The following is a 19986-nucleotide window of genomic DNA, read 5'->3' as shown; positions in this document are numbered from 1 at the left end:
CATCTGAAGTAACGTGTGTGTGTGTGTGTGTGTGTGTGTGTGTACACTTTTGTGCATGTGTGTTCGAGGCCTACACTATGTGTTGGGGGATAGGAGGTGAGCGTCCAATGGCAGAAGTTGCTCCCACACCCTTCTCTCGTTACATCGCAGTTATTTAAGGGGGGCAAGGTGTGTGGTAGTGGCAATGGGTCTGTGGGGTTATCTGCCCAGAAAAGATTAGTTTTCCAATTCCGTCTAACACAGACTCCACTTGACTCTTCCTCTGCAGACTCTGATCCGTATACCAACAATCACAAAAACATGCGCCTATGTTTTCGTCTTCTTCACTTTGTGATAATTATCCATAGAGTGGCTTGCTCGGGCTGCCGTAATGAAGTACTGCAGACTGAGTGCAACCCCAGGACTCTCTTGTCTCATAGTCCCGGAGGCTGGAAGTCTGACGTCTAGATGCTGTCAGCCTGGGCTACTTCTGGAGCCTGGGGTGGGGGGGCGGGCAGGGTGGGGTCTCCCAGGCCTCTCTTCTGGGCTTGCGAATGGCCAGCTTTACGTTCACGGGGTGCTCTCCCTGTGCGCACAGCTTCCTGCCAATCCCCACTTCTTAGAAGGTCACGGTCAGACCGGACCGAGCCCACCCTCATGGCCTCATTTTGACTTGATCTCCTCTGGGAAGGCCCAGCTCCAATAAGGTCTCGGTCTGCGGGGTTAGGACTTCAGCAAGACGGATCTGGGGCGACGCCAGTTCAGCCTGTAACAGTCTGGAACACATTTTTAGAAATGCAGCCTCAAGTTATCTGTCTTCTCTTTAGAGAATTAGAATTCACAGACATTTGAGCCGGGGATCTGTTCTCAATGGGTCGTGACACCCTTGGGTGCTGTGTGCAGGGTGTCCACGTGTCTGTGTTTGATAAAGATTCCAGCAAAGAAGAAGAGGCATGAAGCATGCCTTTGTGGTAAATGCACGTTGTTTCCTCTGTGACATAGGCGTCAGAAGCCCAGGAAGACCTGGGTTGTGCCTTGAGGCCCAAGAGCAAGGGGGCAGTCTACGAAGCAGCCACTGTGGAGGTGGACGTGTCCGCGTCCATCACGCTGCAGGTGCTGGTCACCGCCCCGGGGAACATTTCCTGCCTCTGGGTCTTTAAAAACAGCTCCCGGAACTGCCAGCCGCACTTCGATTTGCAAAACAGGTAAGAGCAGGGGCTTTGGGGGGAAATATTTTCTGGCTATAAAGATATTTTCTTGGGGTTCCCATCATGACTCGGCGGAAATGAATCTGACGAGTGTTCATGAGGACGCAGGTTCGATCCCTGGCCTCACTTAGTGGGTTAAGGATCCAGCGTTGCCGTGAGCTGTGGTGCAGGTCCAAGACGCGGCTCAGATCTGGCGTTGCTGTGGCTGTGGCGCAGGCCGGTGGCTACAGCTCCTATTTGATCCCTAGCCTGGCAACCTCCATATGCCGCGGATATGGCCCTAAAAAAAAAAAAAAAAAAGCTTCCTTGCTTCGTTAGGGTTTCTTTTCAAATGCCCGTACATGTCCATGGTAACTCTTATCTTCAGTGAAATCATGAACTAAAAATATAGTTAGTTGTATAGCTCATAATGACATGATCTTTTATAGTGGTCAAAACCCGTAGGATGAAAACACAAAAAGTGACCCCTGGTATCAACTTGAATGGACTTGAATGTTTACTTAACATTGACATTGGTTCATTAGTTGTAACAAGTGCACCACACCTATGCAAGATGTTAATAATAGGAAAACTCAGCGAAACATTGTAAATCAACTATACTTTTATTTTTAAAAAGATTAAAAAAATAATAGGAAAACCTGTGTGGAGCAGGGTGGGGCAGGGTGTGTGCAGAACCTCTGTGTACTTTCCGCTCAGTTTTCCTACCAGCCTGAAACTGTGCTAAAAAAGTAAAGTCTATTCATTTAAAAAAAAAAATGTGTAGAGAGATAGCGGTATATTTTGAGCCTAAGATGGCAAATTGTAAAACAAATAGTGAAAAGGATATTCGAGTTTTTTTTTTTTTGTCTTTTTGCTATTTCTTGGGCCACTCCTGTGGCATATGGAGGTTCCCAGGCTAGGGGTCCAATTGGAGCTGCAGCCACCAGCCTACACCAGAACCACAGCAACTCGGGATCCGAGCCGCGTCTGCAACCTACACCACAGCTCACAGCAACGCCGGATCCTTAACCCACTGAGCAAGGGCAGGGACCGAACCCGCAACCTCATGGTTCCTAGTCGGGTTCGTTAACCACTGCGCCACGACGGGAACTCCATATTCGAGATTTTTAAGGTGTCATTTTTTAATTGGATTTTGTCTTAAAGATCAAAATTTAGAAAGTTTTTATTCCATGCTGGTTAAAGTAGCCAAGAGCTTACTATTTAAAGCAGGGAGAAGCTTCTTTTTCAGAAATGCTTGGGGAAGAACCTGTGGCTTTACCTATTTTGTTTTACAATATGATGAGCAGAAATTGAAATGATATATGGGAGAGCCACTGATATTAGTAAGAAATTGTTCTAAATCTTGGAGCGCATTCATTTTCCTTTCCTCTTTTGAGACCGTGTTACTCACTTCTGTTTTTTGATTGCTTGTCCCTTGGGGTTAAACCCAAGTCCTTACTCTCCTCTTAAGAATTTTGGCCCAAAGAAATGTTCGGGTGACCTTATTAAAATTTGCTACCAAATCAACTATATTTTAATGTTAAAAATAATAATCTAAAAATTGATAGCACAACAGTTGTCCCTGGATTGAGACCAAAAAGCAGAGTAAAAAAGTAACATTTTTCCTCTGTTGAATTTGCCTTTTTTGTTCTAGGACAGACCGCCCAAGTCATGTAGGTCCTGTGTGGATGAATTAACTTAGTATCGAAACACTTTTAGCAACTTTTCCGCAGTAAAGAGTTATAGAAGTTAAATCTGGACTCAGACCTGTGGCCAGGAAGAGTGCTCACCTAAGGTTTGATGACCCTCTTAGAGTTTGGTTGGCTTAAGTATTCAGACGTGAAGAGTTCGGAGAAAGAAAGCACCAAAATACCTGCAAAAGGAGTGCCTCTCATGGCTCAGCGGAAACAAACCCAACTACTGTCCATGAGGACGCGGGTTTGATCCCTGGGCTCGCTCAGTGGGTTAAGGATCTGGTGTCGCCTGTGAGCTGTGGTGTAGGTCGCAGACACAGCTCAGATCCCGAGTGGCTGTGGCTGTGGCGGCTCCAGCTGCGATTCAGTCCCTAGCCCGGGAACTTCCACGTGCTGCAGGAGTGGCCCTAAAAAGCAAAACAAAAAACACAACAACAAAAAAACCCCTGCAAAAGAAAAATGCCTTTATTTCTTACTCATTTCCTGCCGACAGGAATGCAAGCACAGCGCTTCAGAACTATGTTGCTTGAGGCTCCAAAGCAGGGCTGCTCCAGTGTAACCTGTCCCTGGGTCGCTAGAGGGACTTGTGAAAATGCAGATTCCTTCCGTAGGTGTGAGCGGGGCCTAAGATTCTGCATAGACTTGCAGCTGAGGCCAGAGGTTGAGCAGTAATGTCTCAAGTTCAGAAAGTATCAGTGGAAATGCAACATTAGGCGAAATGGTCAGTGCTTTGGACTTGTAAATGCAACATTACTCAACAAACGGCTGGGGAGCATTTTTCAGCTTTCATGAGCCTATCACCCAGCACACATCAAAGTTTTTTCTCTGAAGCCAATGCCCCTGGCCATACTTACCTTTGCCAGGGATCTGAAGACCAAGAAATACGTGGTGACCTTTCCTGGCATCTGTGTGACATATCAGTGTAATTATTGCCTTGTAAAAATGCTTTGTGTCTGATTTTGCTTGAATTCTTCCCTCTGGAGAGAGCAGGGTGCGGGGGCATAAAACGCACTGTGCTTGAGCTCAGTGAGTCTTGCCTGTGCTATAACCTGGTGCTGCACATGGGGGCCAGCGGCCAGGTGACTGGGCACATGCGACCGTGGAGGCGCTTTGTCCTCGGAGGGCATGGTCCAGCGCCACCAACGAGGGCATCCTGCCGAATCTGCACACTTCGGATGGGAGTTTCCCTCCGGGGGCCTCGGGCAGCGTGAGAGGAAGGCGCTCGCTCCCAGGGGAGGGACTGGCTAAAGGTCAAGGTCAGCCTAAGGAGGGCCAGGCTGAAGGTCAGTCCCAGGATGAGAGCCGCTTTCTCCACGGAGCCACCACAGTCAGAGACGGGATGGACCAGAGTCACCCAGCCGCCTCCTGACTCACTGTGAAATTCGAGGGTTTTCGTTTCACACGTCTTCCAGATTCACCAGTTCTCTTTCTTGTGTTTCAGAGGAGTTGTTTCCATGGTCATTTTGAAAATGACAGAAACCCAAGCTGGAGAATACCAACTTTTTATTCAGAGCGAAGCTGTCAATTACACAGTGTTGTTTACAGTGAGTATAAGAAGTAAGTGCCATTCGCTTCTCGGAATTCTCAGGACTCAAAAGGAGCTGTTAGGACCCAAGAACTCTCGCCAGCTGCGCTGGACACCTTAAGCAGGGTTCCCTCAATAGGTAACTGAATCACTGAACTCACTTCAAGCACCCTCACCCCCTGTTGAGACTGTGACATGACCCACAGTCTATCAGAATGAGCGCTCTTAAGAACCCAGGTGAGGGCCTTCCCGTCGTGGCGCAGCAGAAATGAATCCAACTAGGAACCATGGGCTGCAGGTTCGATCCCAGGCCTTGCTCAGTGGGTTAAGGATCCGGCATTGCCGCGAGCTGTGGTGTAAGTCGAAGACACGGCTCGGATCTAGCGTTGCTGTGGCTGTGGTGTAGGCAGACAGCTATAGCTCAGATCAGACCCCTAGCCTGGGAACAGTTGTGGCCCTGAAAAGACAAAAACCAAAAAACAAACAAAAAAAAGAACCCAGGGCATCCCCATTTTCCAGCTCTTCATTTGTTTCTCAGTGACAGATGGATGGCAGGGAAAAAATAGAAAACATTTTGACCTTGCAGTCAGGAGACCTGAGTTCTTATTTTGAACCTGATACAACTACCTTGGGCAGATCACCTACCCTCTCCGGGCTTCAGTTTTCTCATCTGTAAAATGGGGATAAAAATGCATCTCTCACGGAGTTCCCTGGTAGTGTAGCAGGTTAAAGATCACTGCTGTGGCTCAGGTTCAGTCCCTGGCCCGGGAACTTCCACGTGCCTCGGGTACGGTCAAAACAACCCAAAAAACAAACCCAAACCTCCAGACCTTACAGGGTGACAAGATGTTAGTGCTGTCTGATGGAGCTGCCCGCAGGGATGAGAACGCCTGGGGCTGGTCTGTCCAGTCACCTAGCCACTGGCCGCCTGGGCTGGTGAACACTGTGGCCGGTGTGACTGGGGACCCAAGTTTTCGTTTTCGTCGAGTTTAATCAATTAAAATTCGACCTGAAATCTCCACGTGTAGCTGGTGGCTACTACGTTCAGACAAACGCCAGAAACAACACAGACATTCTCACCCAGGGAGGCACAACCCCCGCCTGCGAGTCTTCGGGCTTCTCCTTTCCACCCAGTTATGCGCAGGCCTTGCGGTTGCAAGGACTCGGCCCTGTATCCGCCGACCGCTCTACCCCACGGGACCAATGGGGACTGGAGGTGGGGGCATTCACGTGGGTCCCGCTGCCTTTAGGGCCCTGCAGGGGGTGCTGCAGAAACGCTGCATGTATCCGTCTTAGGCCAGGCTCCCTGGCTACACCTTGGTACCACTTGCCAGGCTCCCCTCTTCCCAGCAGTGTCCGGAAGGCACAGAGGCAGGTGTGGGACCCGTGCGTCCGGCCCACGTGGTGCCCGGGCTCAGGGGTAACCACAGCTGCCCTTTGCCCGGGGTGTTCTGCATGTACTGTCACAGCAAAAGCTCGCTGAGAGGTGTGGAAACAGGTGTCTCAACTCAAGGCCAAGTGTAGCCAGGTCCGCAGCCTGGATCTCAATGTCAGAGCTGCTAGCAGAAGAGCACGGGTGGTATTTAGATTTCCAGAAGGATCATCTCATGGGGCTGGCCATCGAGCGTTAGATTCCAAAGTCAGCCTGCAAGTCAAAGATCAGACAAAAATTGTTTTTGAAAAGTCCCTTAATGATTCCGCTCTTCCAGGAAGAAAGTCCTAGAAGGTTAAGAGTCAAGCGGTACCTTTTGTTTCTCTTAGATTTTAGTCTTCTTCCCTGGCCCCTCCCCAGGCCCCGCCCCTGTGGGACAGCTAAGTCCTCAAGTTGGAAGAGAATAGGAAATTTCTTGCTCTCTTTTTCTTTTTTGGGCCAGTGTTTATGCTTGAGTTTGTAGGAAAGACGTGAGCATCTGCCGTCTTTACTGCATGTGGGACCACTTCGCTTCAGATTTACATTGTAAAAAGTCACAGCAGTCATTCAAGTAGATTGTAACTGTTTTTACCATGCGGCTGGGTGGTGGGATTCAAAAAAAATCAGGTGGGGGAGGTTTGGCAACAGTCAAGTTGAAAAAGAGGAAAGGGTTTTTGAACCGCAAGTTCTGTATTAACCAACAGCATGCCATGGTTACTAAAAAAGGAAATCTGAGCCTTGGCAGCCTTCATGAAGATGTCATGTCTCGGTTAAGGACATTAACGGATAATAATGGATAATACTAATGGGAAATTATTATTTTCAGTTCTGCATTTTTTTCAGACAAAACAGAGCCACCAGAACGGTGAAGATCTTGGAATTCCTTAAGTCAGAAGGGGCTGAGGGAATTGAGAACGTTTGGCAGGGAGAAGGCAATTTTTTTGAGGGGAGAAGATTGATTGCAGTGTAACGTAGAGGAAATTCCTCTTGCATGAGTCAGGAAACCTGGGCTAACTAGTTAAAATATCTTCCATGGCAATGATCTCCCTTGACCTGAGTATCTGATTGTAAATATTTGAAAGATTTGCATGCGGAAGCAAAGCTTCACTTAAAAAACAAACAAGCAAATTTGCTCTAGACAGTAGAATTTGGTCCAATGGTCCGCAATTACAGGGAGACACAGTAAAAGCCGCCACAAAATGGGAAAAGATGTTTGCAATTCACATGGTCAACAAAGGATAAAGAGTCCCGGTGGGTAAAGAATGTCTATAAATCAATAAGAAAAAAAAAAAGAAAAAGGAACAAGAGACATGAGTAGGCATTTTGCTATCGTTAGTAAACATAGTAAATTAATAACTGAGAAATGCAAATTAAGACCACAATGAGATACCATTTTAAACGCACCAGGTTGTTGAAAACAAATTATCCTTTGTAAATTGCCAAGGGGAAGTGCTAATTTCACGTGAACCAGAAGTCGCCCTCCCGCGTATATTGTTAAAAAAACCTACACACCTGCCTGTGTAGAAATGCACGGACTGTTCATGGCACCGTTGTTGGTGATACAGAATACGGGAAATAACCCCCAGTGTCCACTGCAAGAAAAGGGAAGAATAGATTGTGATATATTTACCAGTGGAACACAATGTGGTGGTAACAACATGAACCCAGCACAGCTACGTGTAAAACCACAGACGAATCTTAAATACGCAAGGTTGGATGAAAAACTGAAGTTGTGAAAGACTGCGTATTGGCTGATGCCATGTGTGGAAGCTCAAATCAAACCAACCAACCAATATATTGTCAAGGGCCACACATCTATGCGGTGAAAATGTTTTTAAAAGTACAAGAGTGATAAACACAAAATTCGGGGGAAAGGTAACCTAGGGTCTTGAGATGGGGAGAAGCACAAAGCTTGGTTCCAAGGTAGTTATGACTATTCTGGTTATTAAGTGGAACATGGGTCTATGGGTGTTCATTTTTATTTATTTATTCATTTGTTTATTTATTTATTTATTTGTTTTGCTTTTTAGGGTCATACCTGAGGCACATGGAGGTTCCCAGGCTAGGGATCGAATCGGAGCTGCAGCCGCCAGCCTACACCACAGCCGCAGCAACGCCGGATCCGAGCTGAATCTGCAACCTGCACCACAGCTCAGGGCAACAATGGATCCTAAACCCACTGAGCGGGGCCAGGAGTCAAACCCACATCCTCATAGATCCTAGTTGGGTTTTAATATCCATGATGCTGCACCACACCAGGAACTCCTATTTGTTTTTATTATTATGCTTCAAATTTTACTTTTCATTTATTCTTTTGTATATATGTATAAAGTACTATATATATTATTTTAAACCAGAATTTATTATAAGGAGGAAGATTGAAATTTAGCACAGGGAAACTTAAAAAAAAAAATGATTTGGAAGTTCCCGTGTGGCGCAGTGGCTTAATGATCTGGTGTTGCCACAGCTGTGGCACAGGTTGCCACTGTGGCGCGTGTTCCATCCCTTGCCCAGGAACTTCCACGTGCTGCGGTGTGGCCAAGAACAACAACAAAAAAAGATCGATTGAAAAATGGAAGGATCTGCTCTGCGAGGTCGTGAACTCCTTCCCTAAGGGCTCTAAGCGGAAGTAGCGTGTTTATCTGTTCAGCCCCATGGGAAGCGGGGGTGGGGGTGGGGCCAGGTGTGAGCATCCGATGCCAAAACGAGGCTAAACCAAGCCTCTGGATTCTTCCAGTTCTCACTCCATCCTATTATATTTCTGCCTAGTTCTAGATTAAAATTATGGAAGGAAACTTGGGTCTTATGTTATATAGGTACATGTTATAAAGTTTACGTTATTTCCACTTTTCTTTTTCCGATGCGTGTCAACATTTGTATTTTTACGTTGCCTCGGTCCACTGTCCTTTAGTTGTCTTTAGATTCATGAAATACCTGAAGACATGAGCTGTCGTTTAAATGCTAAAGTTGGCATTTCAGCCAGAGTTGAATTTACTATACTGGTGAGCAGGGGATATGATATTATATAACTGGAGTGGAGCAGAAGGCACTGCTCTGGTATAAAACTTTGCTTAACGATGTAGCATTCTTCTTTTGCGGAGGCTGCTAAGATGGTTATTTTTTAAATATTAAAATGTTAATACTTTGTGATGCTTTAGATACACTGCTTTACACACTAAGGAGACCCTACTTTAGAAAAATGGAAAACCAGGACGCCCTGGTCTGCATCTCTGAGGGCATTCCAGAGCCCACCGTGGAATGGGTGTTCTGCGATGTGCAGAGTGACAGGTATGGCCCTCGGTCTTTCTCTAGCACCGTTGACACTGGACCCCATGTACCGTTTACCACCACGTTAACAGGAACCTGGGGCTTTTTAAAGAATGAGTCACATGGACCTTGCAGGAAGCGTGGTGGGATGTTTTCCGAGGAAGCCCTTGGAACTCCTCATCCGTCGCGTCACTGACCTTTAGGACCCTCCCTGGACATCATGAGTCATAAATTAAAGCTCTTTCAAGTTACAGGATTATTGACTCCCTGAGCAACTGGTTGGGGAAAAAGAAAGTTCCAGACGTTAGTGCCTAATTCCCTATAAGTAAGAAATCCCCTGGGACTTCCTGCTGTAGCGCAGTGGCTGAGTGATCCCGCTCGTCTCTGTAGTGTTGCCAGTTGCATCCCCAGCCTGGCACCGTGGCGGAAGGATCTGACATTGTGGCAGCTGTGATGTAGGCTTGGATCTGATCTCTGGCGCCGGGAGCTCCATATGCTGCAGGGCATCCGAAAAAGAAAAAAAATTTTTTTACTAAACAAATCTTATTGCATAATGGACCTAAAGAGGAGAAAAGATTAAAAAAATAAATAAAAATCAAACAAATCAAAAATCAAAATAAAATAAAGTAAAAAATCAGGCTAACGAACGATATGAATGGGATCCCATGTTTTGTTTGTTTGTTTGTTTTGTTTTGTTTTTTTAGGGCCACACCCCCAGCACATGGACGTTTCCAGGCTAGGGGTCGAAGTGCACCTGCCGCTGCAGGCCTACGCCTCAGCCACAGCAGATCTGAGTCATGTCTGCAACCTACACCACAGCTCACGGCAACGCCCGATCCTTAAGAAGGGATTGAATCCACATCTTCATGGATACTAGTCAGGTTCTTAACCCGATGAGCCACAGCAGGGACTCTGGGATCCCACATTTTAAAGGAAAAAGAAAAAGAGGTCACCTATGGTTATGTATGTAATGTGTATGTGGGGGAAAAAAGATTAGAAAGCCAAACACAGCAAAATAGTAACAGTTGTTATCTCAGGGTGGTAAGAATATGGTAAAAAAGAATTCAAAATTCTTTTTGGGGTGGAGTTTTCTGGATTTTCCAAAACTTCTACAATGAACATAATTATTGTTGTCATAACTTTAAAAACCTCAAGGAATAATACATAAACAAAGAAAAGCATACACTTGACTAAAGTGATAAAGAGAAGAAAAGTGGAGTTCCTGGTGGCTCAGCCGATTAAGGTTCTGGCATTGTCACTGCTGTGGCTCAGGTTCGATCCCTGACCCAGGAACTTGTGCATGCTGAGGGTGTGGCCAACAAAAGAGAAGAAAAGTGACTATACACAGATCCCAAAGGCCGTATCTGCTTTGGGAAAGGTGATGGGTAGGGAGGGGACAGGGGTGGCTGACAACCCCTCAGATGACGCTGCCCTCTCCTCCTTTAGCTCTGCAGACTGGGGACTTGTGCGGCTCTGGCCACTCTTGCTTGCGCTGGTGGTCCTCTTCAGAGCTTCAGAGGAAAGTGATACCTACACCTTGCTAGGCTGTATTAAAACCTAGTCGTGGAGTTCCCGTCGTGGCGCAGCAGAAACAAATCTGACTAGGATCCATGAGTTGTGGGTTCGATCCCCAGCCTTGCTCAGTGGGTTAAGGATCCGGCGTTGCCGTGAGCTGTGGTGTAGGTCACAGACGCAGCTCGGATCTGACATTGCTGTGGCTCTGGCATAGCTGTAGCTCCGATTGGACCCCTAGCCTGGGAACCTCCTCCATATGTCATGAGAGCAGTTCCCTCCTAACACTCTGGGCAGGCACCGTCGGGCTGGGTAGGTTTGCCTTTCAACGTGCTCCTGTCTCTGCTTTCTTACTCGTAAGGCTCTTAGACCCTGGAACACTTGCTTTGGTTCTTCTCCCGAACAGTCATTTGTAATTTTTTTTTTTTTGGTCTTTTTGCCATTTCTTGGGCTGCTCCCATGGCATATGGAGGTTCCCAGGCTAGGGGTCCAATCGGAGCTATAGCCCCCGGTCTACGCCAGAGCCACAGCAACGCGGGATCCCAGCCGCGTCTGCAACCTACACCACAGCTCACGGCAACGCCGGATCGTTAACCCCCTGAGCAAGGGGCAGGGACCGAACCCGCAACCTCATGGTTCCTAGTCGGGTTCGTTAACCACTGCGCCACGACGGGAGCTCCTCATTTGTAATTGTAAAAGCTGCTTAGTCAACTGACACTTCTCGTTTCATTGCAGCTGTAAAGGAGAAAGTCCAGCTGTTGTTACGAAGGAGGAGAGTGTACTCCGTGAGTTATTTGGGACTGACATAAGGTGCTGTGCGAGGAACGAGCTGGGCAGGGAGTGTACCAAGCTCTTCACTATAGGTACGACCGTCAGGTCATGTCCATGTCCAGTGACTGTGCCTCAGAGATAATCTGGGACCAATCATCACGCCTTAGGTCATCATCCAATTAAAACATTTCTAGGAGTTCCCTGGTGGCTCAGCAGGTTAAGGATCAGGCTCTGACATGCTGCGGGTGTGGCAAAAAAAAAATTCTGTAGTTCTTTCAGATCATTTCCAATGTAATATGGATTCTGTATGTGCTTGTTGCTTCATAAGAGACTAGTCAATCTCTAAAAGACCCTTTATTATTATTATTTTTTGAGATGCCTCATAACATTCGGGATGCCATTAAAGTCATTGTCGTGGAGAATGTTCAGGCTCTATTTTGTGATGAGGAAAAAAAAAATCACTTCTTTCTTCCCCGGGATGTTTTCATCTTCTAGATCTAAACCAAACTCCTCAGACCACACCGCCACAGTTATTTCTGAAAGTAGGGGAGCCCCTGTGGATAAGGTGCAAAGCTGTTCACGTAAACCACGGATTCGGGCTCAGCTGGGAATTAGAGAATAAAGCCCTGGAGGAGGTGAGACGACAAGTTTGCATCCTGAAAATGCCGAGAAAAATGCGCCAAGAGTCCAGCTGGACATCATGCCATTCAAACTCTGTTTCGTTACAACCTAGGGCAGCTGCTTTGAGATGAGTACCTATTCCACAAACAGAACTATGATACGGATTCTGTTTGCTTTTGTATCATCAGTGGGAAGAAACGACACTGGATATTACACTTGTTCCTCTTCAGAGCATCCCAGTAAATCAGCTTTGGTCACCATCCTAGGTAATGCGGGCTGCCCGCGTAATCGGTTCTCGTGTTTTTAGTTCTTTTAGTGTGGAACGCCAGGTATGTACAGCAAGTTCTGCTTTCAAACATAGTGTTAGTGGCAGAGAGAGAGCTGAGAAAGAAACCGTATTAGGACAGCTTTGCAAGTATGAGCTGCCCCCTCCCTTCCTTTCCTGGTGAAACCGTGCCCGCTCGCATGCCACTGTCTGCATTCCCCACGTTGTGATGTGACCCTCTGTTTGTGGGTTTTTGTCCTCTGATAGACTGGAAGTTTCCTAAGGACAGGACTGGTCACTTCTCTCCTTGTAGTCTCAGACCTGGCAGAGAGCCAGACACGAAACTGTCCCTGAGGAGTTCCCGCTGCGGCACAGTGGGTTAAGACTCCGACTGCAGTGGCTCGGGTGGCTGTGGAGGTGCAGGTTCGATCCCCACCCTGAAGTAGTGGGTTAAGGATCTGGCATTGCTGCAGCGGTGGCGAAAGTCGCAGCTGCGGCTCAGATTCAATCCCTGATCGGGGAACTTCCTATGCCTCAGGGGCAGACATAAAAACAGATTTTTTTTTTTAACTGTCCCTGAATGAATACGTGTTCTAAGAACTACCTGAGAGGTCAGAGAGCAGTGACTGGGGGCTCAGGACGGGCACTTAGATGATAGGGCTTTGGGTGAGCTGTGTAGACTTAGAAGGTGACCACTTAGAGCAGGTGGCAGCCTTCAACCACCATGAAGATGCTAAGAAATGAAGACCTCGTCTTAAGCTAATTAGGAGGCGTTCGTAAGGAAACCCCGTGCATATTGCTGGTGAGGCTGATCTTCACATGTGCCCGAGGTGGTTGTACGTGGGCCGTGTCACTGAGAGCCTTCTGGCTGAGGACAGGGGTTGTCTGTGAGCCAGGAATCGCCAGCCGTGCCCATGGCTGGCCAGGCTGGGGGAGCCCCGCAAGCCCCTGAACTGTCTGCAAAATTGACAGGTTTCTTTATCCACTGCATTGGGAAGAGAGTCAGTTACTTACATCCAGTTCTTAAGAGGAATCTTGACTCCAGGAGGTGATGAGCCCAGGCTTTAACTGGGAAGAGAAGTCCTGGGTTTCTTGTCTGACTCGCAGCCTGCCCACGTCCGAGTTTTCTTGCTTAAAACTGATGAATAAAAATGTATTTGTTGTCTCAGTATATTTCCTTATGCACCTCCTTTTCTAATGCATAAATGCATCTTTATTATTTTTTTTTACAGAAAAGGGATTTATAAATGCTTCCAAATCAAATGAGGATTATGAAATTGACCAGTATGAAGAGTTTTGCTTTTCTGTCAAGTTTAAAGCGTATCCACAAATCAGGTGCACGTGGACCTTCTCTCGCAAATCATTTCCTTGTGAGCAAAGGGGACTCGACGACGGGTACAGGTGAGCCAGCGCAGCCCACGGGCGGGAACGACATCGTCATTCTTGGCACAGCCCTCTGGTTGCCTCGAGAAAAACAGTTTTGTGTCCTAAGCTAATGTATTCCTTTATTTTTATGTTTAATTTTTTTTACTTTTTAGGGCTGCACCCGGGGCACATGGAAGTTATCAGGCTCGGGGTCGAATCAGAGCTGCAGCTACCAGTCTACACCACAGCCACAGCCACTGAGCGAGGCCAGGGATCGAACCAACATTCCCGTGGATACGAGTCCAGTTCGTTACCACGGAGCCACAGTGGGAACTCCAAGGTAGTGTATTCGTACATTGACCTTGGAGCTGGGAAGGCAAACGACAGATGTGAGGACACAGCAGCAGTTCTTTAATCCATTCAGGTGGTGTAACCCGCTGCACGAAGAACGGAAAGGATCGTGTTAGTTTGAGTCTGGTTCCATGGCATCTTCTAAGTCACTGGATTGTTACTTCCTGTTGGAGGCGATGTGCTTGGTACCAAGTCGCCCTTGGCGCATTTGCAGATGACTGAGGAAGTAAAACCCCTTGAAAACACTCTCTATAGGTGTACTGATATAACTTTTCGAAAAGTAAATGCAAAAAAAGCCCAGTGATGAATATTGGAGGGAAACCTTATTTTCCAGGGATTTGTACAACCACATGCCAGGCTCTCTTATGGGAGAAATTCTTCCCTCTCTCTTTGGAAGACAAAAAAACAACTTTTTAAAAAAACAAATTAGAGTTTAGGGAATTCCCATCGTGGCTCAGTGGTTAACAAACCCAACTAGTAACCATGAGGTTGTGAGTTTGATCCCTGGCCTCGCTCAGTGGGTTAAGAATGTGGCGTTGCTGTGAGCTGCGGTGTAGGTCACAGATGCGGCTCAGAGCCTGTGTTGCTGCTGTGTCCATGGCATAGGCTGGCAGCTGTAGCTCCGATTCGACCCCTAACCTGGGAACCTCCATGTGCTTCGGGTGGGGCCCTAAAAAGACAAAAGACAAAAAGGAAAAAAATTAGAAGTTAGGAGTTCTCGTTGTGGCTCAGCAGTAACGAATCGGACTCGTATCCATGAGGATGCAGGTTTGATCCCTGGCCTTGATCCGTGGGTAAAGGATCCTGCGTTGCTGTGGCTGTGGTGTAGGCTGGAAGCTGCAGCTCCAATTTGACCCCTAGCTTGGGAAACTCCATATGCCGAGGGTGCAGCCCTAAAAAGACAAAAAAAAAAAAATTAGAGTTTAGTTGATTGACAGTTGTGTTAGTTTCAGGTGTACAGCAAAGATGTATGTATTCTTTCTCAAATTCTTTTCCCTCATAGGTTATTACCAGATATTGAGTAGAGTTCCCTGTGCTGTACAGTAGATCCTTGTGCTATTAGATTTATATATAGTAGTGTGTATATGTTAATCTGAAGCCATAATTTATCTTCCCCGTCCCCCAAAGACCCCCAACTCTTCCTTATATTTCCTGTGGCTGTGATACCTCCTTATCTCTGAAAACTAATCCTATGCGAAGTTCCCTGGTAGCCTAGTGGTTAAGTACCCGGCATTTTCAGAGTTCCCGCTGTGGTGCAATGTGATCGGCAGCGTCTCTCGAGCACCAGGACACAGGTTCGATCCCCCGCCCAGCACAGTGGGTTAAAGAATCCACTGCTGTGTATTGGATCTGATCCCTGGCCTGGGAACTTGCGCATGCCAGGTGCAGCCAAAAATACCTAAATAAAAAAAAAAAGAGTTGTAATACAGGGTTTGCATGAAACTATCTACCCTCTCTTGCCCAAACCTCCTAATGTCCGAAGCATTCATTTTTCAAGGACTTAAGAATGCAGCTTTTGGCCTGTGCGCCAAACTCCCCTAACCCAGGGTTTCTCAGCACCGTTGACACCATGGGCTGGCGAATTCCTTGTTCTGGGGGTCTCTCCTACATGTGGGGGCCAGGAGCACTACCACCCCCACTTGTGACAGCCAAAAAATATCTCCAGTCGTTGCTGGATGTCCCCTGGTGAGCAAAAATTGCCTGCAGTTGAGAAGCACTGCCTTGGAGGGGTCACCCCATTGTTCTGAGCCCTTATTCTGAATGATGGAACTTTTGAAAGTAGAAGGCAGAGGGCCAGCTTCCTCACTGGGTTGACTACCTATATTCCCCATGTCATTTCTAGCACTTTCCTGTCCTTGCATTGTGACCCCATGTCAGAGAAGTTCTTAGCAGTACAAGATTCTATTTGAACCTGATTCAAAAGAGGTAGAAGGAGCTTCCCTTGTGGCTCAGCGGGTTAGTGCCTGTGGGGACTCGGGTTCCATCCCTGGCCTCGCTCAGTGAGTTAAGGATCTGGCATTGCCTCAAGCTGTGGTGTAGGTCACAGATGCAGCTCAAACCCTATGTTGCAGTAGGCTGGTAGCTACAGCTCCAATTCGACCCCTAGCCTAGGAACTTCCAACGCAGGTTCAGCTCTAAAAAAGAAGATAGGAGATCAGTTCAGTTTAGATCAGCTAATATTTCTTTAATATCTTCTTGATGGACTTGATCCTGCAAAGGGCTGCAAGCACGAATAGGTGATGTCTCCTTCCCCTTGCCCCTCCCCAAGCCTCAAGTTAGACAGAGGCCACCTAGAGGTCACTGCTACTCGTGCTAGTGACATCTGGTACAATTCTTTTTTTTTTTTTTTCAAGTACTCAATGGATTTATTACATTTATAGTTGTACAGTGGTCATCACAACCCAATTTTATAGGATTCCCATCCCAAACCCCCAGTGCATCCCCCTGCCCTCCAACCTGTCTCCTTTGGAACCCATAAGTTTTTCAAACTCTGTGAGTCAGTATCTGTTCTGCAAAGATGTTCAGTCTGTCCTTTTTTCAGATTCCATATGTCAGTGATAGCATTGGATGTGGGTGTCTCATTGTCTGACTGACTTCACTCAGCATGATAATTTCTACGTCCGTCCATGTTGCTACAAATGCTGTTATTTCATTCCTTTTGATGGCTTAGTGATATTCCATGGTGTGTATATACCACATCTTCTGGATCCACTCCTCTGTCGATGGACATTTAGGTTGCTTCCATGTCTTGGCTATTGCAAATAGTGCTGCAGTGAACACTGGCGTACATGTGTCTTTTCGAGTCATGGTTTTCTCTGGATAAATGCCCAGGAGTGGGATTGCTGGATCAAATGGTAGTTCTATGTTTAGTTTTCTGAGGAATTGCCATACTGTTTTCCACAGTGGTTGCACCAATTTACATTCCCACCAACAGCGTAATAGGGTTCCCTTTTCTCCACACCCTCTCCAGCACTTACTGTTTGTAGACTCTTTGAGGACGGCCATTCTGGCTGGTGTAAGGTGGTACCTCGTCGTGGTTTTGACTTGCGTTTCTCTAAGAATGAGTGCGGCTGCACATCTTTTCATGTGTTTCTCGGCCATCTGTATGTCTTCTTTGGAGAACTATCTGTTTAGATCTTCTGCCCATGTTTTCACGGGGTTACTTGTTTTTTTGGTATTGAGTTGTAGGAGGTGTTTATAAATTTTGGAGATTAATCCCTTGCCAGTCGATTCATTTCAGCTTTGACAGACTCACTAATTAGAGGACCATGTCTCTGGTAAATGGGTCTTGGGCCTCTTCCTGGGCCAGTTAAGTCTGATATTATACCACGATCGCAACCTGCACCCCCGACTCCAAGCCGTTGTCTTATAAAGGCAGCTAAACGAATCAACAGGGCAGGTCCTGATTTTGACAGTGTCATGTTCTCATTCACAATTACCTGGTGACAGAATTAGCCTCTTTGCACGTCGAATCCCACCAGTGAGCTTTCAATCTCCATCAGGAGCGGTACTGTCACTTCTTGGTACAAGGCCTCATTCAGTCAACGGGGGTTTAATCAATGCGTGACTTCATCATCACCCCTAGAAAGCAACTCAAAGTGCATAGCCTGGGCCAAAGATGAGTCTGTGGCACCTTCTTCGCATGGCAAGGACCACACCCACAAAACCCTCCACAACACCCAACACTCCGTGTTTATTTTCCTTAGAAGGTTCTTGAAGAACAACAATATTAATTGGTGATAGAGGAGTTCCCATCGTGGCACGGTGGAAACAAATCTGACTAGGAACCATGAGGTTGCAGGTTGGATCCCTGACCTCGCTCAGTGGGTTAAGGATCTGGTGTTGCCATGAACTCTGGTGTGGGTCGCAGATGCGGCTTGGTTGTTGGCTTTGCTGTGGCTGTGGTGTATGGCAGCTGTAGCTCTGATTAGACCCCTACCCTGGGAACCTCCATGTGCCATGGATGTAGCCCTAAAAAAGCAAAAAAACAAACAAACAAAAAAAATTGGTGATAGTGACACACAGTGCCAAGGCAAGAAGGAGCCTCTTTCTTCATGAAAAAGATACTCAAAATCCTGAATAAAAGCTGAAGTCCCCAAAATTTTAACATAAGGACTCTTAAATGCCTTGTGCTCTTATGAGGCTCTGTATTGAGGTCAGGGATATGGACTAACTTCGAATCTGAATTCTTTTCCCTCTTTTATTCTACAAACTTTCAAATGGACCAGTAGACTCCCAGCATAACACAGCAAGCATCCAATACCCACCAGCCTGATTCAATGATTCGGTCCAACTGAATTTTCATTATGAAGTACAGCGTTTTCATCATGTGGCGAGAGATGACTTTATAAGCAAAGTGACCCGGGTGTTTCGATGTGACCGAAAGGCCTGTGTAATAACAGTCCGCCTGCAAAAGCTCTGGTGTGGTCGGCGCGTGTGCGCCAGAAATCTCGCAGCTTCCCCACCTTCGCAGCTTCGTTTCTCCAATTTACTTCCTCAAATACGACACCCGCCTTTACGAGGGCAGGGCTTTATGTGTTTACGTCTTATGCAGTTAGAACCTTCCAGCAGTCCCCATAGCTTGGCCTTGGAAGAAGGTTCTAGGGTATTTGGTCTCTTCGTTTGTGTAATTTCCTACCTCTGTAGACTGAATTCTAAACACATCTGCCTTAGCTTTTCCTGGTTTCATGGTTAAACAAACAAACAAACAAAACCCCACATAACTTACTGAGATGTTAGAGTTAAGTCATTTTTTTTCTGAACGGCTCTCCCTAGGTTTGCCAATCCCTGCGTATTTCCACTTTCCCTGGCACATCTAGCTTCCCAGCATTCCCAGTCTAAGTTCTGCCCACCACAGACAGTCACGGGGTATTTGCTGGCCCCAGGGGTGCAGTGGCGTCTGGGTTCTGGGTGGCAGCGCGCCACTGTCCTTCTCAGGATGAGCAGACCCGGACCTTCGAGATCTCAAGTCAGTAAGTGATACGGGATCACAGGAGAGTGGTGGGAGGATTTTTGTTGTTTCTGAAGGAGATGAGTCCTGAGCGCATCCAGAAAGGAGGGAACCACGTGTGGCTGTAGTGAAATAGCAGGACCTCCAACCGAATCCTGGTTGGAGGGTATTAACCACTTCATCTGAAGCCACCTACTGAGAACAAAAGAAACTCTGAGCTCTCACTGTGTGCAGAATCCTTATAGGGATGCTCTCATGAAATAGCATCCCTATAAGGATTCTGCACACAGTAAGAATAAAAGCTGAACTCCCCAAAATAATCCCGTTTTCTGAAATAGGGAAACAGACTTAGTTACTGGCCCCATCACTTAGGGCAAAGTCAGGACCTTTCAATCACTCTCTTTTGCTGAAATTGTCTTTAAAGAAGAAAAGAAAAGAAAGAACCCCTGTAGTTCCACCTCCGGGAATTATATTTCAGACTGTGTGTTTGTAACCACCATGATAGAAGCATAAACGTATAGGTCTTTATAAAAACATGAAATTAATTGTGCCCTTTGTCTCTCTCTCTCTCTCTCTCTCTTTTTTTTTTTTTTTGCTTTCTGTTTAGCATCAAACCCGCAGCATAAGGAAGTTCCCAGGCTAGAGATCTAACTGGAGCTATAGCTGCTGGCCTAGACCACGGCCGCAGCAACACCAGATCCTTAACCCACTGAGCGAGGCCACGGAGTGAACCCACATTCTCATGGATACTAGTCGGGTTCATTGCTGCTGAGCCACAAAGGGAAATTTCTAATCATGCCATTGGTAACCTGATTTTAACTTTAAAAATGTATCTTACAGAGTTCCCTTGTGGCCAGCAACGGATCCAGCGCTGTCACTGCTGTGGCTCTGGTTACTGCTGTGGCCTAGGTTCAGTCCCTGGCCTGGGAACTTCCACATGCTGCAGGAGTGGCCAAAAAATATATATTTTTATATAGTTCTAAATTATATATATATGTATTATATATATCTTGCTATGTTAAAAAGTTTATTCTTATTTACAATATTGTAATGGCTTGTACAATTTACATCACTTAATTTTTTATAA

The 19986-nt window shown here is 46.6% G+C and overlaps 1 protein-coding gene across 1 annotated transcript in view; it reads left to right on the top strand.

The window, feature by feature from the left end:
• The window catches only part of FLT3 (fms related receptor tyrosine kinase 3), an 83902-nt gene that overhangs the window by 32559 nt on the left and 31357 nt on the right, over positions 1-19986 (top strand). The window contains exons 3-9 of the mRNA XM_047756100.1: positions 982-1184; positions 4302-4417; positions 8955-9084; positions 11311-11438; positions 11842-11981; positions 12080-12233; positions 13465-13633. Coding sequence (XP_047612056.1) covers positions 982-1184; positions 4302-4417; positions 8955-9084; positions 11311-11438; positions 11842-11981; positions 12080-12233; positions 13465-13633 — 1040 coding nt within the window. The remainder of the gene's footprint in view (positions 1-981; positions 1185-4301; positions 4418-8954; positions 9085-11310; positions 11439-11841; positions 11982-12079; positions 12234-13464; positions 13634-19986) is intronic.

This window comes from Phacochoerus africanus, chromosome 13, assembly GCF_016906955.1.
Source record: "Phacochoerus africanus isolate WHEZ1 chromosome 13, ROS_Pafr_v1, whole genome shotgun sequence".
Lineage (NCBI taxonomy): Eukaryota > Metazoa > Chordata > Mammalia > Artiodactyla > Suidae > Phacochoerus > Phacochoerus africanus.
The sequence above is the reverse complement of the archived record's forward strand: the minus strand, read 5'-3'. Positions and strand labels throughout refer to the sequence as shown.